Source organism: Centroberyx gerrardi, chromosome 18, assembly GCF_048128805.1.
Source record: "Centroberyx gerrardi isolate f3 chromosome 18, fCenGer3.hap1.cur.20231027, whole genome shotgun sequence".
NCBI lineage: Eukaryota > Metazoa > Chordata > Actinopteri > Beryciformes > Berycidae > Centroberyx > Centroberyx gerrardi.
This window is the reverse complement of record NC_136014.1, coordinates 10,192,752-10,212,274: the sequence shown is the minus strand read 5'-3', so window position 1 is coordinate 10,212,274 and position 19,523 is coordinate 10,192,752. Positions and strand designations below refer to the sequence as shown.

General features: G+C 44.1%; 1 protein-coding gene across 1 annotated transcript; it reads right to left on the bottom strand.

Moving 5' to 3' along the window:
• Nucleotides 1–7: 7 nt before the first annotated feature.
• On the bottom strand, nucleotides 8–16,910 carry armc2 (armadillo repeat containing 2). Its single transcript, XM_071920143.2, has 17 exons — nucleotides 16,693–16,910; nucleotides 16,512–16,584; nucleotides 15,963–16,128; nucleotides 14,802–14,940; nucleotides 11,634–11,698; nucleotides 10,719–10,826; nucleotides 9,476–9,660; nucleotides 9,250–9,352; nucleotides 8,674–8,897; nucleotides 7,478–7,623; nucleotides 6,570–6,669; nucleotides 4,715–5,042; nucleotides 2,926–3,048; nucleotides 2,569–2,682; nucleotides 2,009–2,141; nucleotides 1,077–1,234; nucleotides 8–895 (listed from the first exon to the last, which is right to left on the bottom strand). The coding sequence occupies exons 1-17, from the start codon at nucleotides 16,908–16,910 to the stop codon at nucleotides 768–770; spliced, it is 2,511 nt and encodes an 836-aa protein (XP_071776244.2). The 3' UTR covers nucleotides 8–767.
• Nucleotides 16,911–19,523: the final 2,613 nt, after the last annotated feature.

The window sequence follows — 19,523 nt, the reverse complement described above, 5'->3', positions numbered from 1 at the left end:
TGTCTTCTGATGTGCTTTATTATGTTCGAGTCCAAGTTCCACAGAGCACAGGTTACCCACCGCACGCAATCCACAGACGATAAAACATTATGAGGTAAATTCCACCTTAGTCATTTGTTTCCGAGACTAGATTATCATAAAAGCACAAAACTAGATTATCATAAAAGCACATTTTCAAAACAATGCACTTACAGAGGACATCATTTCTGTTACTTCAATGTGCAAAGAGCTTGTCTTAAATTATCCCTGTATGTATAAAGGAGGGGCTCAGCAAGGCTTTAGAGAGAATTATGGGAAAGAAAATTAAAGTGCGTTAAACAACAAATGTGGCTGATAAGACAAGGAGAGACCCAAGGCTGAGGTAGGAGAGTGAAATTTGAAACAAACAAAAACAACACTTAACAGGGAGGACAATGCAAATAAAGGTGCGTCTCAGTTGAGGATGCATTTGAGAAAAACTTGTCACCAGTATCCTGCTTAAACCTCATGTCTCCAAAATATTATCCAGACTTGAGAAAAAAACAGATGATTTCCCATTCACATACATTCATTTTTAACTATTTACACACATTTTTTTCAGATTAAACTTGGTATCAGGGTCCTAAAATAATTAGCATAGATGGAGGACAATATCAGCTGTTAATCCTGGTTTTAAAAGAAAGTGAAATTGGTGGAAGAAGGTTTCTACAGGATGCCGACGTTATGACAGCGGGGAACTCCATGTCCCTTGTCTGTGCATCTACTCCATGTCCCGGCATGTCAGCCTGTCAGTCCAGAGGCTGGAGGAGCCTGTTTTTCAGTTTCTGGGCTACAGGAAGGAACTCTAACTCCCAGCATGCCCTGTGGAAGTCCCTCATGTCATCGCTCGCCGTCCACTGCAGAGCTTCTTCTTCGTCTAAGGAACGGATGGAGACAAGTGCACAGGGAAAGAAGGGAGGGGGGACAGCTTGGTCATTAAGTTTTATATTCATCCTCAGGACTTTGTTTATAAAGTATATTGTATGACTGTGTTAATGTGTGTTCTTAGTCAGTCTCCCTTGTTATATCAGGGTTTAGTATGAACACTGTGTACCAACCTAAGTACATGGTGAGGATCTCCAGCAGAGCCTCTCTCTCCTGAGTGTCCAGCAGTCTCTCGGAGCCGCCCGGCTCTGTCAGGTTCCATAAGCTCTGACAAACCTGGCCCGCTAGCTGCCAATCCCCTGGTCCGAAGTCTCTGAGACAGTCTGCCAGCCTGCACACACACACACACACACACACACACACACGGACACACACACACATCATATGACTAGAGGGGGAGAGATTCACATGACCTGCAGGCTGGTGGGCATTAGCTCCACTTCAGTGGAACTACATTTGAAAGGGTGTGTGTGTGTGTATGTGTGTGTGTGGGGAGGGAAACTATGAAATGAAAGGTTACAGAGCGCCAAACTGCAGATTAATCTCTTGCACAGATGAGCTTCAAAGAATGTTCATTGATGGAGGTAAGAAGTTGCACTGTGGCCAGTAGAGTATTCCACAGAAGTTATGCCACAAGGTGCTACATGTAGCATTTTAAACATCAATATATCATCAATATACCATTATCAAATTAATTGTGACACCTTGGTATAATTATGGTAAACAAATGAGACCATGGTTGAGAAAACTGATACTCTCTATTTCATGCCAGTTGTATTGTTAGTGATAGTGTTTCTCAAAATTAAGACTGCATTTCCCATAAACCCTGTTGGTTTCTGTTGCAAAGAGGATGTTGCCATTGTGAGAAACTCTGAAAGCTTTAGCTCTGCTTGTACTGAATTAACTATCTTTTCCTTTCCAAAACATCACTTGTTTTATTCCCTAATTTTCAGGCTTTATTTATCCAGGGCCAGTAGACTGTACACCCATGTTCTTTTTCATCACCTTTGATAGTGTATGTTTAATGGGAAACCTGTCAACTGGAGTTATCTGTCCAACACAACATGAAGATGTGCGTGTGCGTATACAGTAGAATTGTCCTTACTTGGCAGCGGCCCCCTCTAGCGAGAGTGTGACCCTGCTGGGGGGGTCCAGGGCCAAGTTGGTGAGCACCCCACAGGCTGAAAAACACACCTCGCTGCTTTTGGAGTCCAGCAGAGTCACCACAAATGGGTATACTGGAGGAGAGAGAGATGGAAGAGCAGGGGGAGGGACAAAGCAGAGGGAAGATAAGAAGTCAGCGGGCATGTTTATACTGACTGTAGTTGGCCTTGCAGATAAGCCCAGCCTTAACTTTTCAGCACAGCGTGTAGAGGTGCGTACTGTACCAAGGAGATGTCTAATGTACTCAGTGTGTTCTGTAATGTGTGTTGGGACAGTACGTGTTATGCGGCCTTACGTAAGCACTTCATCTACTTATTTCCAGATATAACTATTGGGCATTAAATAGACAGAAACCTTTAATTTGAACTTTATGCCAAATTTCCTTCTGAGTGATATGGGAGAATCCGGCTTGAGCGAAATATGGAATAAACATAAGATTATGCCCATGTTTGAGACATCTTTTTCTGTTTGTCTGTTTGTGTGTGTGCGTCCAAAATAAACCTTTGTTTTGCATAAGAAAGTCCCGCACATCCTTGGACTGTGACATGTTTCCGTATACGCGCGTGGCCTCAAGCACTGCGTCCATGCTGGAGCTGAGCAGCAACTTCAACATCACTAAAGTAAGAGAGAGAGAGAGAGAGTCAGAAAGGGAGAAAGAGTGAGAGAGAGAGAGAGATAGAAAGGAAGAGACAGAGGGTGAGAAGCGGAGAGAGAGAAGAAGGCAAATGGAAGACAATTAAGCCTAAAAGCAATAAATTACCACAACACGCGTTCTTTGAAAGGTCTTCACACACACACACACACACACACACACTTTATCTCTCTCTCTCTCTGTCTTTCTCTCTCTCTCTGTCTTACACTTGGTGATGGTGAGTCGGTTGTGTCTGACTACAGAGCTTTCTCCGTGGTAGAAGGACAGGTTGTTGACGGTGGCAGCCACGTTCACCAGGAGCTCCTCGCTCTCTGGCACAGACCTCAGCTCTGTCACACACACACACACACACACACACACACACACGCGCAACCACAAAGAAAATCATCTCTGAAACAACTTTGAATTTTCCACATTTGCAGAGACCCTGAAGCAGATGTTGTCTGTCTTTATTCATAATTTGCATTCCTACTGTATGTAATGCAGCCAATAGAGGGGAGCATCCGCACTGTAAGGTCAATAGGAGCCGGCCTTCACATTCCTCAATTATTACTGCCGCCCCTCCTTCATGTGAAATGATCCTCACAGGCTTAACTCCTAGCAAATCTCAACTTGATGTGAGAAACTGTAATTTGAACACAGGATGAACAGAGGATTTGAACGCCGGAAGGGCACAGGATATTAGGACCAGTTGCTCTTTCCAGAAAATAGACTGACCAAGTGAATCCAGGTGTGATTCCTTATATCATCCATAAAACCCACAAGCATGAAGAAGAGGTGTAGATGAATGAGTGCAACGCAGATAGCATTTTCTTCTATATGCATGCCACAAAAACCAGTGGATCCCCTGTGTATTCAATAATCTTGCGTGTGACTGGTAAGCCACATTGAGCCACATTGTGACATTATCATAAAAGTGGGCGTGATCTGCGGGTAATATAGTCGGTTTGATCATGAACTGGCATACAAAGGTCAATATGACCCAGTCCAACCAGCCGCGACACTGCGAGAGGTTTGGAAACCAAGTCTGTTCCTGATATAGCAGCAGATGTCGTGTGCTCGGTCGTAAATCGCGCATATTGCGGTCGCGCTGTCAACCGGCGCCTGTGTCACGCTGAATTTTGTTTCTGGTTCTGACTGGAAATGCCCCTTTGGTGTGGTGAAGAATATTTCTCCCTTCCTCTTCCTCCCCGCGGCGCTCTGTAATGTAAAGCAGCGTAGCCTGTCATGAACTTGATCAAAACAGGACATCGATCAGCCGAGCCTGCTCTTTCATCCTCTGCTCCGGTTTCTTTTTCTGTCTCCGGCTGTCACACTGACTCCACATTCTCCTTCATTCTCTCCTCCTATATTTCCGTCTTCAACTGTGTGATTTCCTACCCGTCTTACCCGTCGCCTTCCATCACACACGCCCTGTATCTTTTTTCCCCCTCACCAGCCTGACCTCGGGTTTCTCTCTCTTCTCTCTCCCTCCCGGCTGCCGTGAGCGCTGTGTAGGAGGCAGGGCGGCAGAGAAGCCGAGCGTCTTACACCCACCTGTGTATCAGCTCAACCCGTCCCGAAACCATCTAACCGCACGGGAGAATTTCACACACACACACAAACCAAGCCGGCTGTGAGATGTGACAGAACATCCTGCTCTTGCAGCGAAGGCGCTTCGCTCTGCCAGACTCACGAAAAAAAAAGAAAAAAAAGAAAGGTAAACCCGTGGAGGATGTGCTGCGTTTCGAACAGAGAGCGCTAAAAGGAAAGCGAGAGATGGAATGAACAGAATGATGAGAACTGTTTTTAACCAAAGTCATGTGTTGTTCCCAGCATAAGGGAAGTGGTTGACTGTTTAGCAGAGACTTACTGTATGCTCTACAGTAAACCAGATTGCAGCAGCTAGTAACAAACTCATCACAACTCTAGATTCTTACACACTGACAGAGATACAACAAGGGGGGAAAGGACAAATCAGTGAGTGTTTTAAACAGTGTTAATAAACATGCTCACCCAGAGTCTGCATCAGCAGCTGAACGCAGGCCGCGTCGGCAGCCAGCACCGGGCCGACGGCGGGGTGGATGCACAGGTTAGCCAGCACTCTGACCAGCTTCACCAGCACGTCCTCGTCCTCCCGCGAACTCCCTGGAGGGGTGCGAGGCTCGCCGGGGGACTGGGGATCTTTTTCTGGGGGTGCGTGCGGGTCGTCTCTCCGCTGGTAGCTGCGGTACAGCCGGAGGAGGGCGTCCATACAGCCCTCGCACCCGAACAGCAGCTCCCGAGCCTCGTCGCTTTTGGACGTGAGGTTCCCCAGGGTGAAGAGGAGGCGTACGACAAGGTCCTGTGGGAGGGAGGTGGAGAGAAGTGGTCAATGTGTTGAAGTTTAAAGCTGTACTATGTAGATTTGGTAAGACAAAATAGCATGACATAATAATAAATGATGAAATCTACTCAAAACCTCTTCCAAATCTCATCAAATATAAAAAAAAAAAAAAACTTCTAAATCAAAGCGAACCAACAGTAAATCTCTAAGATGCTTCTTTATGTTGTAAATGTGGTTGGAAGGCAGGACCATGTTAGCAATATGTACTTTTTAAGTTTTCCAGGGATCCAGTTTTCCTCATAGAGCATTTTATTTATTCAGTAGTAGTAGTAGATAGTAATATATTTTGAGCTTTTTTGGCATTTCATAGGTTCAAATTTCCTTCCTGAAACTACACAGAGGAGCTTCATCAAGGGGGATGATGAGTGGTTCCTGTAGTTTTCTGTTACTTTATGTCATCCCTCTTTATGCAATCTCAAATCACCACCTGGCAGGGTGCCATGCATATTTCAGCAAGTTCAATTTGGAAAAAGACTTCTTAAGACTGTTTTAATTCCAGTTAGAATAACATTTAAGATGCCACAAAAACTTCTTTCAGAATAAAAGTCTGCATGTGGAGGTTGATTTCTGGTTAGAAAAACAAGAAAACTCAACATCAAGACCGGTGAGACTGTATTTAAGATTTGAAGGTCAACAACCACTTCACCTGGAGCAAAGTGTGTCACTTGCATCGGCCTTTACAGCCCTATGACACGGCACCAGCGTCAACATCACTGATTTCCCCAGCCCAGCTCCCTATTTGGAGCAGAAGTCATCATCAACTGCAATGGGCAGCTGAGAGTTCATTGCTGTGTATATGTGCGGGCATGTTTGTGAACAAGTACACCTTATCTTTACTGTGAGTTACCATGTACTTATTAACAAAAAAAAGGCAAAGTAAACATCCTGTATACCATGTTCACCGCTGAGCCAATCACACGAAGAGTAGGTGAGCCAAGAACACACACATTCCTCCCATAAACCTGGACAGTGACATTGGTATGAGGATGGGACGGGCTGTCCCACACACAAGGTGTTCATTACATGTCTTAATGTCCAGTGTGTGTGTGTGTGTGTGTATGTATTTTTATGTGTGGGTGTGTGTTTATTCTCTGGATGATTAAGAACATATGTCAATCCTGTCTGATTGCCAAAGCCCCACCCTTCTCTCCACCTCCTTTCTCCTCTTCACCTCCCTTTCTCCTTTCCTTGACTTCCTCAGCCTCTCATGGGACACTGATTAAACGTCAAAACACACACGCGCGCGCACACACACACGCGCACACACACGCAGCAGAGAAAGAGAGACGCTCTGTACAGACACACACTGTGCTGTAAATGTACTTGGACTTGGAGTACATAAACAACTTGCTCTGAAGGTAAACACGCTTAGCGGAGCTGCAGTATAAACACAGAATAGGCTCGTCTTCTAAACCCTATCTAATACACACAGGCTCTCGCGCACACACATGTGCATGCACACACACACACACAGAGTGAACTCACCTGTTTCCGCTGATGTTTGCTCAGCAGTTCTATAAATAGCTGGTAGCAGCCAGGGGTCTGGGCCAGCGCCAGGCGGCACTCCGAGTAAGAGGAGAGTTTACTGAGGGAGAGAGGGGACAACAAATACCACTGACCATCCACATCCATCCACTCACCGCCGGCTCCGCCAGGCTGACTAAATATGGAGAGATTTAATCAACACTGCTAATGGAGTGCATAAGCAGGCCCGGGCTGGGATCTAATTTTCATGCTATAATTATCTTGGAAAAAAAATGTCCATGCAAAATTAGCGCTAAAACCTAGTAAAATTATGTTTTGCATCGGAAAAACACATTTTATTAAACACTGAGGTTAAATGTTCTATCTAAATTTGAACACATTTGTACATCCAACTGAATATATAGCATCTTTTGTTTTATTTAAGTCTTCACATTTGAACGTGTTTGCACATTGAAAGCTGTGTGCTTGTGTAGAAATGATCAGCGGTGTCACTACCATCAGTGGTTTTTGCCGTGGTATAGAGACAAAAACTGGTGCACAAGCCCTTCCCGTCTCATAAATGCTACATGACCCCAGAGACACTTGTTTTGTGAGACGTCCACTTCATACAAGGAGACTATGAAAGATAGAATAGAAGAGTGGAGGGAATATAGAAGGAGAGTGACAGCTGGAGAAAGAAGAAAAAACAGAGTGAATAGAAGATGCGAGAGCGGAACGATGGTCTGTTTTGATCAGCTCATGACGGGCTACGTTGGTTTGCATTACCGAGAACTGAAGGGAGGAAGAGGAAGAGAGAGGAGAAATCCTCCACCGCACCACAAGACGATTATGAGTCTGAACCGGAAATGAAGTGTGACGTCATGTCAAATTACTATGAGCTTATGGAAGTGTGCGGGTGTGTGTGCTACCTGTATATTCTGGCAATGTTGGTGCAGATGTCCTGGTCGTCGTGGTGATGACGCAGCACCAGGCAGAGCTCTGATAGGACGGCGTGGGAGACGAAGAGGGGGCGGGAGTCGGGGTGATCAGCAAGGTTCCTCAGGGTCGCTGTCAGCTTCAGGGGTCAGAGGTCAGATAGAGAGAGAGAGAGAGAGAGAGAGAGAGAAGAACAATGTTGGAGACCAAGAGAAGACAAGTGTGTACAGACAGCACCTATCCGAGTGTGTATTTTTAGGGCAGTATTGCGTGTATCCCCTTTGCTGTTGTTACTGTGTCCAGCACGCGATGTGGGCCATATGCTCATTAGGGCTGGCTGCTGGCCTGTACAGGACGCTATACAGCAGAGGGAGAGGAAGCTATTCAGTGTGGCTATAAATCATTCTATCACAAGAGGGAAACGCTAATTTCAAACACACGGCAGCACTAAAGACAAAGAACATTCTGGAGAGTCATGGTCCACTCATTTCCCTCCTCTAACAGCATAATGAGTTGTGTTAGATATCAAACCGAGCGCTAACGCAAGATGTTTGCGCGGGCCAACTTGTGTTGTTAGCGGCGGTGATTTTGTGTAGAGCGAAGCAGGGTGTGTTTTGGACTGGGTACTGGCCAGGCCAGCACAGAGAACATTATGCTCTGGGAGCAGCTTATATACCAGACAGAAACAATAACATTGTTGTCTAATAGCAGGAAAATCCACATCAAAGCTCAACAGCCCATGGACACATAAGAATATTTAACATTTTGTTCCTTTTTATTGTTTTTGAATAAGTCCATGTTTTTTACTCAAATAGCCAAACTGTTGAGGAAGTATGCAGTGAGTTTTTTGGCAGAAGTAGGTGCTTCAAGTTTCCATCTGGTTTTCTGATACACCACTGTGTTGTACCAGACACTGCTCCAAGACCAGCTCGGACAAAAACCCCAATTCTGGAAGCTTGTCAACATCTAAACCACATTTCAGCTCCAGAGTTTGAACCTTCACTTTCAATTCAATCAATTGAGCAAAATGATTCACTTCCAAATTCAAAGCTTGAAAAGGTTGTCCTGTCCAACCTATTCACAAGTAACTGATAATGAATGCTCTATCAATCGCAAATAAAATGTGATTTTTGTTTACATTTTGAATTACCCCCAACCCTTATCAGCACTGTATCTGTTCCTGTCTCACCTGTACAAGGACGTGCCCTGCGATGGTGAAGTGGGTGTCTGCCTGCACGGACGGCGTGTGGAGCCTCTGGATGAGCTGCTGGGCCACACCTATACAGTTCTTGGCCAATAGGAGTCTGAGGAGCGCGCTGTTCCCGGAGAGAAATTTCAGCGTGCCAACGCAGTACAGCAGAGCTTCCCCAGACACAGACACATCCTCACTGCTCAGCACGCCCAGCAGAGAGTCTGGGCACAGAGGAAATCCATCCAAATACATCTGTATTAGACCATGGATCACCTTTTAATAAGAATTTACCAAGAGGAACCCCATTTGAGAAGATTTTTGCTGCTAGATATGACTTGGTACAGAATTATATACTGTCTGTATTGTAGGTGGGGAAGTGAAAGTGGCTGCAGCGAAAACTATAATCAAAACAGTCATTCGCATACATTCTCTCATAGTGTTAACCTTCAGTGAGTCAGTCGATAGTGAAATTAATTATTCCTCATTTTGCTGGGGACGCTCCAATGGAAGATCCTACTTTGGGAGCCACAGAGCTGGATTAACCTGACCTAGAATAGTGTTTAAAGGCCGCACCTATGATGGAGTTGTTCTGGAAGAGGATGTCGTTGCTTTCACTGCGGCTGATCTTGAAGATGAGCTTACAGATGTTCAGCAGGTTGTTTCCACTGACGCACAGCTGGAGAGAAAAACACAGAGACTTTAGACATCTTTTGTACACCAGTGCTCTGATTGCCCTTGTGATAATTACGTTAGATTCAGCCGCAGACACATCACATTCACACACACACACAGCACTCACGGCCAGGCAGAGCTCGGCGATGTGCAGGTTGAGCCGGGCAGAGTTGAGGTCGATGAGGCGGAAGAGTGTTCGGAGTATCCCTGCCCTCCTCTTACAGCGTCGGCCGAGCATGTCCTGCTCGGCCAGGACGCCGTGGAGGCTGTCACACAAATCACACAGGCGATCCACCGAGTCCTCAGGTCCGCCTGGCATCACAGGAGAGCAGATTTTGCAACATTCACAGCAGGTTCAGGCCAACATGTCAGCCATGCACACAGAGAGAAAGAGCCAGTCCCCCGAAATAAAAACACTATATGTGGTTTGGCCTGCAGCTACATCTATATAATACAGATAAGTAATGCTTTGTGTGTGTTGTGGCGTATGCGTTGTATGCTAGGGTTCTACTCCATGGCGTATATTCATTATTTGCATGAGAAACTTGTGGTTAAATCATCACCATCAATAACACATTGGCCAGCAGTAAAATAACACTCAATGTGTGGGGTCCTCCCTTTTCTAAGAAACAGCTTTGAGTTTCAATGGTCAAATGCAGGGCAACAATTCTGCAATAGGCAGCTGCAATCTTGACGCAGAGGAAGAGAAAGGGTGGAGCCTTTTCCTTGTTTTTGAGGTAAAATAAATGTTTTCCCTGCATAAATAACAGGGCTTGGCCATTTCTAAAAACGGTTGGCCGCAGCCTCACACTCAACACTTCACTGCAATTTCCCAGTGAATCTGAAAGGTGTTTTATGCATGAGCCAGAAGGCACTTGGTACAATAAATATTTAATATTTATCTTTCAAATGAATTTTCCATTAAATTTGTAGAGTGCTAAAATATTTACAGCCATAGATTTCATTTCATGGCTGTCAGACTGCAGTTTCAGCCTAAGACAATTCTGTAGGGATGCCAAACATAACACTGTTGTGTTTGCCTTTCTTCGATGGTTGAAATGACAGTGCTTTTTCATTTGTGAGAGTTCATGCATGACTGCCTGCCAACACTAAAAAAAAATCTATTTCCCAGCCTGTTGGCTGAAAATGAAATGAACTGAGGGAGCAGAAAAATTAGGCACTAATAAGAGAAGCTTGCTTCTAACAGAAAAACACAACCACAAATACTCCTTAACCCAAATAGCAAAATATAAGTTTTGCAAGTGGGGGACAGTTGCTTTGCATTCTTTGGATCAACTGAATGGATCTGGACTGCACTTTCTGCATTCATGTGTCTCAGGCGTTTGAACTTTTTTATTGGGGTTCCCTACCTGCAGCCATACACCCCAGCTCTTGGAGAAGAGGAGCAATTTTATTATTCCAGGCCAATGACTCTGCATCCTCCTCCACGCTCGCAATCCTGTCTCCATTCCCCAGCTCTGAAATGTGCAGAGAGAGACGCAGTTAGACAATTACCACCTCCAAACCCAGACGCTTGTTACATGAGCGCCGAGCATGGTTCACAAGTTCACCGTCTTAAAATAAAACAGCAGGAAGTTTGATGCCAGAATGAAAGGTCACCATCCACATCTACACTTCCTCTAATTTGTTTCTGTGCTGATGTGAAGGAGTGCGTGTGGGCATGTGTTTATGTCTCATAAAGTGTGTCTTTTTATGAACATTTGTGCATGCACGTGTGTGTGTGCGCGCGTGTGCAAAGGTGCACCTTTTAACTGAACATTTGCATATCCCCCTGCACGGTGTGATGCAGGAAACTGTGGTTGCCCGAACCAACAGCTCTCTCAGCTATTGGCTGGCTGCTTTTCTTGGTTGGAATTAGGCCCTTAGCAACAACACCCCGATCAAAGTTTGACACCCAGCAAGGCTTGCACGGTTGGGAGGAGAGAAGGGTGTTTGTGTTGCAGATGACACTACATTCCTGGTCTCTAGCATTCCTACGCCCACTATATACATTTATGTTTATATAGGCTACATTAAGGCAGGCTTGATTTGATTTCAGTTTGGCTTTGGGAACCTTACCAAGTAAATTCGATTTTAGAACTAACAAAATAAGTGAGTGGATTAGATGTGTTGCACAAGATAAAGTTGCAACTACATCTCTGTCTACATGCTGTTCAGAATATACCGTTTGTGTTAGAGATGCATTGTTTTTTTTTTTTTCAAGACAGCAGTAAAGGTTCATTTAGTATTTCTGGACAAACCTGTTGTCCTGAACAAGGACAAACCTGTCGGCCCCGCTCCCCTCTCTGTCGGCCTGACAGCTGAGTCAACATCAGGTTGCGTTATTCTACTGTAGGCACACAGAAACACAAAAACACAAAGAGGGCTGGTTACATCAGATTTTTTACACTGGTGAGCTGAGACAGTACTGACTTGTTTAGTTTGATTTCATTGACTTTTAGAGCGCTGACTCATTTTGGACATTAAAGGGGACGTTACGTTTAATATGAGGGATGGTAAAGAATAATTTAAGGGATTAATCAATGCGGCCAAGAGCACAGTTCCATGCAAAGCTGCTGACTTCATGTTCTGTGAAGCAGAGTCCATTTCTGGACTACATGTGTATTTTCTTCAAGTGCCACTAGGTGTCCCTGTTGCAACAGAGGTTGAGACATGGAACGTGTGCAGGTGTCGTTATCTCTGTTTTGTGTGTGTGTGTGCGTGTCTACCTGTGTCTATGTGTGTGTACATTTGCGTGTATGCATATGCGTATGTGTGTGTGTGTATGTGTATGTGTGTATGCGTGCCTGCATGTGTATGTGTGTGTGTATTTGTGTGTGTGTCTGTGTCAGTGTGCATCACAAACTGCAATCTGCAACAGACAGGAACTAAGATCTTAGCTTTGTGGGCAGGCTGGTTAAAGCCGTTCATGCTTCGTCACTGTGAGCTGTCTCCACAGTCTTACCACCTCCATGCAGTAACCGTAAAGCACTTCCAAAAACACGCCCCCTCTCATGCTACTCTATGTGTTGTGGCTTGCCCTCTGCATGTCACTGTTAAGCCTTGCTCTTCTACATGTCACTGTGAAGTGTGCGCTGCTCTACTGACACACAAAGAGAAGGACATAAGATAAATTAAATGAACACACAGGACATAAGCTAAATTAAATTAACACTATGTATTAAGTGTCTCCTACTACTACAGTAATTAGTATGTGACCAGCTGAGGAAATAATTGGTGTACACAGCAACTGAAAAAAACACAAACAACACGTTGAGTCATTCTACTCTATTACATTACTGCAAGGTTTTGTTCACAAATCCCACACTAAATCTACCTTGAAACAGAATTTGCATATGTTATTCTCACAATCTGGAAAAGTTGAATCACTCCTGATGAAGATTCAAGATGATGTCATCAAGCAACACTTTCTGGAGTTTCTGCAATGACATTGGCACAGACGGCTGACTTTGTGGACTCAGAATATATGTTTGAGCTTTCACACTCAAATGAGCTTAATTTCATGGTCTTGCTAACAGGTATGGATGAGAAACTGGACCCATATGCCAGAAAATGGCCTCAGCTATTGTCAAAATGTCCACAGTCTATCTCCTATTCATTCTCAACGGAGCGGCTCCAGAAAGTGCTGCTTGATGACGTCACAAGTTAAGAGCCTTGGTTCTTGTTTCAAGCTTTAGGGTGAGACTTATTCATGCGCGCAAATCCTGGATGAACTAGCATTAACGTATGTGAATTTTACCTCAGAGTGGACTTTCACTTTAACGGGTGTTTAGTGATCGGTATCGGCTGGCACACGGGGCATATGCGGCAGGGAGTGCTGGCCAAGGCATGTTGTTCTGAATGTCAGAGAGGGGGCTTTGGCTCTGTGTGATAGGATTAAGAGCCTGATAATAAGGCCTCTTTGTGTGATAGTGCATTCTCTGAGACATGACCTCATCCCTGTCTTAGGCCTGGCCAGTGCACTGCAGTCACAACACACGCTGCTGCCAGCCTTGCCCAGATGGGCACCCAAATCTAATAGAGAGCCATTTGGAGCTATAAAGCTCTGGCTTATTGGAGAAAAAGAACCTAGTGGATGTCTAATCTCCCCTATCTTTATATCTCCTCCAACTCATCATATTAATCTGCCATGCTGTGTCTCTTTTTCTGCTTATGCCTGTCGATTTCTACTTGCAGTTAGTATACTTCTGCCGTGACTATCTGTGATTTTCTCTCTGTTTGTCTCTCTCTAACCCACCTTGTATGTAGTTGGCCTAGCAGGGAGAAAGGAAGTGGACAATTAGGAAGTTCTGTACTATTTGTTCTTCTTAGTATTACAAAGGCGTAGAACAGTGCTGGAAACACTGAACCTTACACTCTGAACAAGGAGAATGAATTCTTCAAACTTATCCTCTTCCATCACACAATGACCACAATTTGATCTCTTGGGAGACCTTTGTCAGCAACAAGTTATACATGTATTGTGCGGTAACTTGGCTTGCGCGGAAGGAGGTGAGGAGGTTGTGCTGCGGGCAATAGTCCAGACTTCCTGTAAAAGTGTTTTATGGTCCGTCCTCCCTCCACAGCCCCGGCTGCCCCACCCAGTCGATAGGCGGATGAATTTTAACGACAGCCCCCGTCCTCACGTCTAGAGTTATGCCCCTCGCGCTGACACACAGCTGATGAGGTCGGCAGAAAAAAGCAGCGCTTTTAGCCTCTCTGCGCTGTGAAGGTGTAAAGGCTGACACATGATGGTGATGACAGATAGAAGCAGTTTCACTGGGAATGAGCTTGGCCAAGAGGTTGGATATGGCCAGGATGTACTGTATGGCATGTGAGGGTTTAATATGGGGTTGAATGTCTCAGCTTGAAGAGGCTGTCCTATCTATTAGCTGTTTCCATGGAAAGCTGAATAAATCTAGGAGGTGCTGGCACTGGATTAAGTAAAAGACTGTTTTGAAAGAAGTCTTTTGCTTTGTGATATGTTAAGGAGTTATGTAGCTGTATAATTAAGTGCAATAAAAAAATCCACTAAATATAATTATAACAGCCTTACTTTTATAGACATTTTCTATTACCATTTCCATTGGGCTCACTCAGGAGCAAGGCAAGCTCCTGCAGTACCTTAAACACATTTGCAGTCTGGACAAGTAAAGAACCAGAATGAGTGAGAAAGCATATAGAGCAAGAGACAGTAGAAAGTCCTTGAATTGGAATGGCAAAGAGCGTGACCAAAAAAGACAAAATTAAGCAAGGGGGAAGGCATTAGCGAAAGGCAAGAATGGGACCTATAATTCAACTCCATCCAGAAATGGCTGCCACAGCAACCTTTGTGTGTCAATAAATCTTCAACTTATTGTAGCACTGTCACGTTGGTCAAAAAGAGGGAGCAGGAGAGGGTGGGAGAGAGAAAGACAAATAGTGCAAGTCATAGACAGGGACAGAAAGCGTACCTTTCACTTGCTGTTCTGCGTGGGCCAGGTTTGGGGGGAGCACTGCGGCCCTCAGTGTGGCCTGGACTGGGGGGTCCGCTGTCCTTTCCTTTAGCTGACTGCTGCTTTTGTTCTGGCTCTGGACTTAATCTCTCCTTCACTAAACACAGAGCAGAGGATGTGGCAACAGGTTATTTACAGGTTGGACAAGTGCTGTGCGCTGCTGTAAGATTTTCCACCTCTTACAGCGGATAAATACTTTAAGTTTCAATTTGTATACAATCGCCTACCGCACACGTATCTGCGCACGTATTCTGAATTCACTGAATGCTTTCGAACATCCTCGTCATCCATTTTCTTGCTCTAAATAGTGGGGCATCGTAGCAAGCAAAGGTTCAAGAAAGAGAGTACTCATTTTCCATTCAAAACAGCTGCAGTAATTACATTTTTCACCCAAACCAACCACAGAGAATGTAAATCAGGTATAATGTCAGCCTGTGAATGACTCTATTCATTTCCCTTTGAGAAATGCTGCTCCAGCACTCCTGCTGCCTGCACAGAAGATTGAACGCGAAGCGGTGGGTGAAATGAATGGTGTTTTTTTCCCAGTTCTTACCTGTTCAAGAAAGGCAGAGTCTAATACATGCTGTTATTGACCTCTTACTGTAGGTCAGCTATGAATAAGAAGTGTGAAAAAGGCGGACCTATTAGTCGCACCTATCGTTTCCAGGCTCACAGTCTTTTCATACAGGTGTTATTAGCTCTGTGTTCGCTTCTCTTCCCTCATTTGAATTAGGTCATTTTCATCTAAATAGCTCTGATAGACTGAATATGTTTAGCATCAAAATGGTTGTGCTTTGCTTTAGCAAGGCCTGGTGTCCCACTGCTTAAATATCTTACCAGTTCTCCTTTATTAACAAAACAACTAACAAAGCACATCATGGGCAATTTCCTTAGAATAATTACATTATTGTGTGTTATCCATCCAATACCACTGTTCCTTTTTTCTCTTCAATTTCCTCATACAAGACTCTCATGACACCTATATATATATATTGTAAATTAGAATTACATTAACATTTTTCACACTTTCTTTTTACACTCAATAACATCATCTTTTCTCCCCTGATCCAGACTTTCAGCATTCCATCGTTCTCCTTCCTCACCATCTTACCACCTTACCATCTGTGCGTCGCTCTACAGGAGGCAGTGTGGTGAGAGATCCGGCCCTGAGGAGGCGCGCCCGTGCCCCTGCCGCCCCCCTCTTCGCTTCCAGTGGGTCGGTGGGGGGTTTGGGATGGGCCTTGACTGGATCCGCAGCATCGTAGGGGACTGGAAACTTTGGCTTCTGGTACCACACAAACGATTACAAGATCAGTGGCGTCCGACGGTGCGGCACAGCGAGATCCCACTATTTAGGATACTCATTCACTCATTTCTTTATTTGTCACATATAAACATCATAATCCCGTTTACAAAAAAACAGATAAGCTCTCATCTTGATTATAAGAAACCCAAATACGATGCTTAGCTGGCATACTGAGGCGTGTGTACTCCTTATCCCATTTAGGGCTTTTCTCAGTCTGTGTGGGTTCAGCGTTCATGGTAATATTCAGAATATTAGTAGGCAGATACATATCCGAGCTTATCGCAAATAAGACCTTAATCTGGATGTAAAATACTATTTGGAGTATATAGGTGTGTAGTAAGCTTGTGTGTGAGAGGACTTACATAGTCTAGAGGGGAGAGGCGAGTCCCTGAACCCGGCCTAGAGTCAGGAGCGTCAAAATTTCGAGCATGAACACTGTGAGGAGGGAAAAATGGCTCATTATTTCTACAGGTGACATGTGACCCAAAATTGATTTCAGAAGCTGAGAATTTGAGGGTGATTTGAGTAGAGTTGCTGTCTGACCTGAAGGCGGATGGAGGTCTGTTGTCACGGTTTGCGCGAACAGAGCTCTCCCCAAACAGTTGCCTGTGTCCATCTCTCGGAGTAAATGGTCGCCGGGTGCATAGGGTTCGTAGGGACTGTCTGGCTTCATTGACTATTTCTGCACTTGTTTTCCTCTGAGCGCTGCGCCTCGGGGCGAATGGGCTGGCGATCTCTCGTTTCCTCTCCATAGAGGCCATTTAGGCCTATGTGACATTTGCCAAGACAGTCCACAAATGACTTCAGCGGTTTGATTTCATTACGTAGGTGGTTATGGGGGGTGTATCACTGATGGGAAAGAGTTGGAAGTATCAAATAATGAGGATAGTGCCAGGACAGAAAATGAACAATGCATGTTGAGTGTTTCTGGGTTTGACATAAGATTCCAACCATGGCGTTTTTCATCCACCGGCCACAGCGCCCACTGGATTCCAAAATGCACCAGCAACTACCACAATTTCACCAGCCAAATATGGGTTTTTTTTAGAATGGAAAAGAACCTCCAAATGATGTTTATCTGCTGCAGTGGATGATACAGTAGAAAAGCTTTCCAGCCATCAGCCAAAATTTACCAGCATTCAGCTGGTGGCTGGGGTTACTTTCAACCCTAACTGCAAGCATGTAGCCAGTAGTTTTCTTTGGTTGTAAAGTCCCTGAAATCCAATATACTGCTTTAGTTTGTTTACTTTGTTTATAGAATAACCCCATGTCCATTTTAAATTCAATTGAGCAATTCAATTCAAACGAGCTGAAGTGAAAACAACCACTGCTTCACTGAGCTGGTTTTGCTGGTGAAGTCCCTCTGCGCGTTCACGCTCCGTCTCCATGGCGACCAAGTGCCGCTATGGAAGCAGTTTTCACAACAAACCATGCCCAAGAAACAAAATAACAACCTTAGCATGGAAGAATGCATGCTAACTGTTTATCATTCCCAGTAGCCCAAGTGAAGATGAAAACAACAGTTCTGTAGGGAGTTCCCAACTTTAGCAGGACCAAACGGAAAAGTGGAGAGAAAACAGAAGGCAGCAGGAGTGGGTTCGTTTGAAAAACCTGGGTTATGAATGAATATCTGAATGAATGGTGAAAATAAAACTTACCGTTAACTATAATCCCACGTGGTTAAACCTCGGCCCAGATATCGGTCCAAATGTAAAACTCAACTTCCACAGCCCAAACGGAAAAGTCATGACACTGTTTGTTGAAAAGTGTTAAGTTTGCCAGGGAAACCTGTCGCGGTTAGCAGGTTAGCAGCAAGCCCGAGAGTGACACGTGCACGAGCTTCACTAAATGGATGTCGCGCGCCTAACGGTTACGAGCCATTTCGATTTACGAGGATAAAGCAAAGGCAAAGTGTTGATGCAGAACTTCATACGGACAGCTCCGTGGGATAAATTGTAAGGATAACAAGTTAATTTCGATTCACTTTCTATTTCTATTGATCGATAATTGGAGGAAACCCCATTGAATGTGTGAGGAGCTTTCCCTTACAGTTTAGGGATATCCTTGAAAAGGGGATATCTTTTGATTAAAGGTAGGGCTATCATCGAAAAATATTCCTGAAATTGCACTGCTGCACTGGACTGCACTATTTAAACACTAACATTTGTGCAGTGGGGTATGAATGGTTAATCCCACTGCCCTATTTACTCGGGGTGTCCAAGTGCCAGCTAGAGCAAACATTTTACAACAAGCATCTAATTGTCTGAAGCAAAGAGGGGAAAGGGGGCCATCATATGATCAGTTTTAGGGCGCTTTCATGTTTTCAGGACAGAAATTGTTGCATTTTAAATGTAGGGGACACCTAAAGGAACAATTTCACTATTTGCAACCCCTGCTACTTAGACCTTTTACTACCATGACAAATGCTTGGCTATGGTCAACAACTGTAGCCATAATGTGATACGGTTTATTACAGCTGGATAACAAAAATCACAAATCAATATCACAATAAACGAAACAAACAGCCAGGCTGAAAGGGATTGAGGTCAGCAACTCTGTTAAAATTTAACTGCACTATCTAATGTAATGAAAATAATAATTAAGCTTTAACAATGAATATGTAACCCTTAGTGTGTCATTACATCCCTGCTCACTAGCTACTTTAAATATTAGTATAACATGGTCATTGAGAGTCATCTGTGTTATGACGCTTCTACTGACATTGGAGTTGATAACTAATCTCTAAAAACCTTCCATGTTTTGAAATACAAATACATAAAGATATGACTTAAGAGAGAAAGGGGTGTGAGAGAGAAAGAGAGATAAAGCAAAGAAATATCATGTACATTTTCCTTTAGCTTTGATGTCCCAACACTGCAATGTTTATTAAGTTTAAGAGTTTAAGAGTATGTTTCCTGCTACTTTGTCTTTTCAAGTAGCAGGCTACAGTCACTGTGGTTCTGTTGTTATCGTGGTCAGGTTGGGGGCAGGGGCTGCCGCTGCTGTAGCCTACTTTCACACACACACACACACACACACACACCAGGTCACTCTCTATATAATCTTGCAAGCCAGATTGCTTGTTCGTTCTCTCTGACACGGTACGACATGGGAAATTAAGTGTTGCAATGCGATACAGAGAAATAATACAGTGAGTAAAGGATGAGTACAGTCTTCATTTGAATTTTATTGAAAGTTACAAAGCTATTTACCACAGATATATCCAGGCTTGATATGTAATTCAAGAAAAGAAACATGTTTGCCTCCAAAACGAACTCAACTTTTTGAGTAAATTAGTAGTATACACAAAATTATGAGCTGCTACAATGTGAAAAATGTCTACACCATGTAATTAATTTTTGACAAAACTGTTT

Bases quoted from the DNA above. Each gene is read 5' to 3' on its own strand.
- armc2 (XM_071920143.2), bottom strand. From the start codon at position 16,910: ATGGCCTCTATGGAGAGGAAACGAGAGATCGCCAGCCCATTCGCCCCG. The intron at 14,941-15,962 runs GTAAGGTGGTAA...CTCTGTGTTTAG, and splicing joins TGTAGAGCGACGCACAGATG to TGAAGGAGAGATTAAGTCCA. The intron at 11,699-14,801 runs GTACGCTTTCTG...GTGTGCCTACAG, and splicing joins CGCAGAACAGCAAGTGAAAG to TAGAATAACGCAACCTGATG.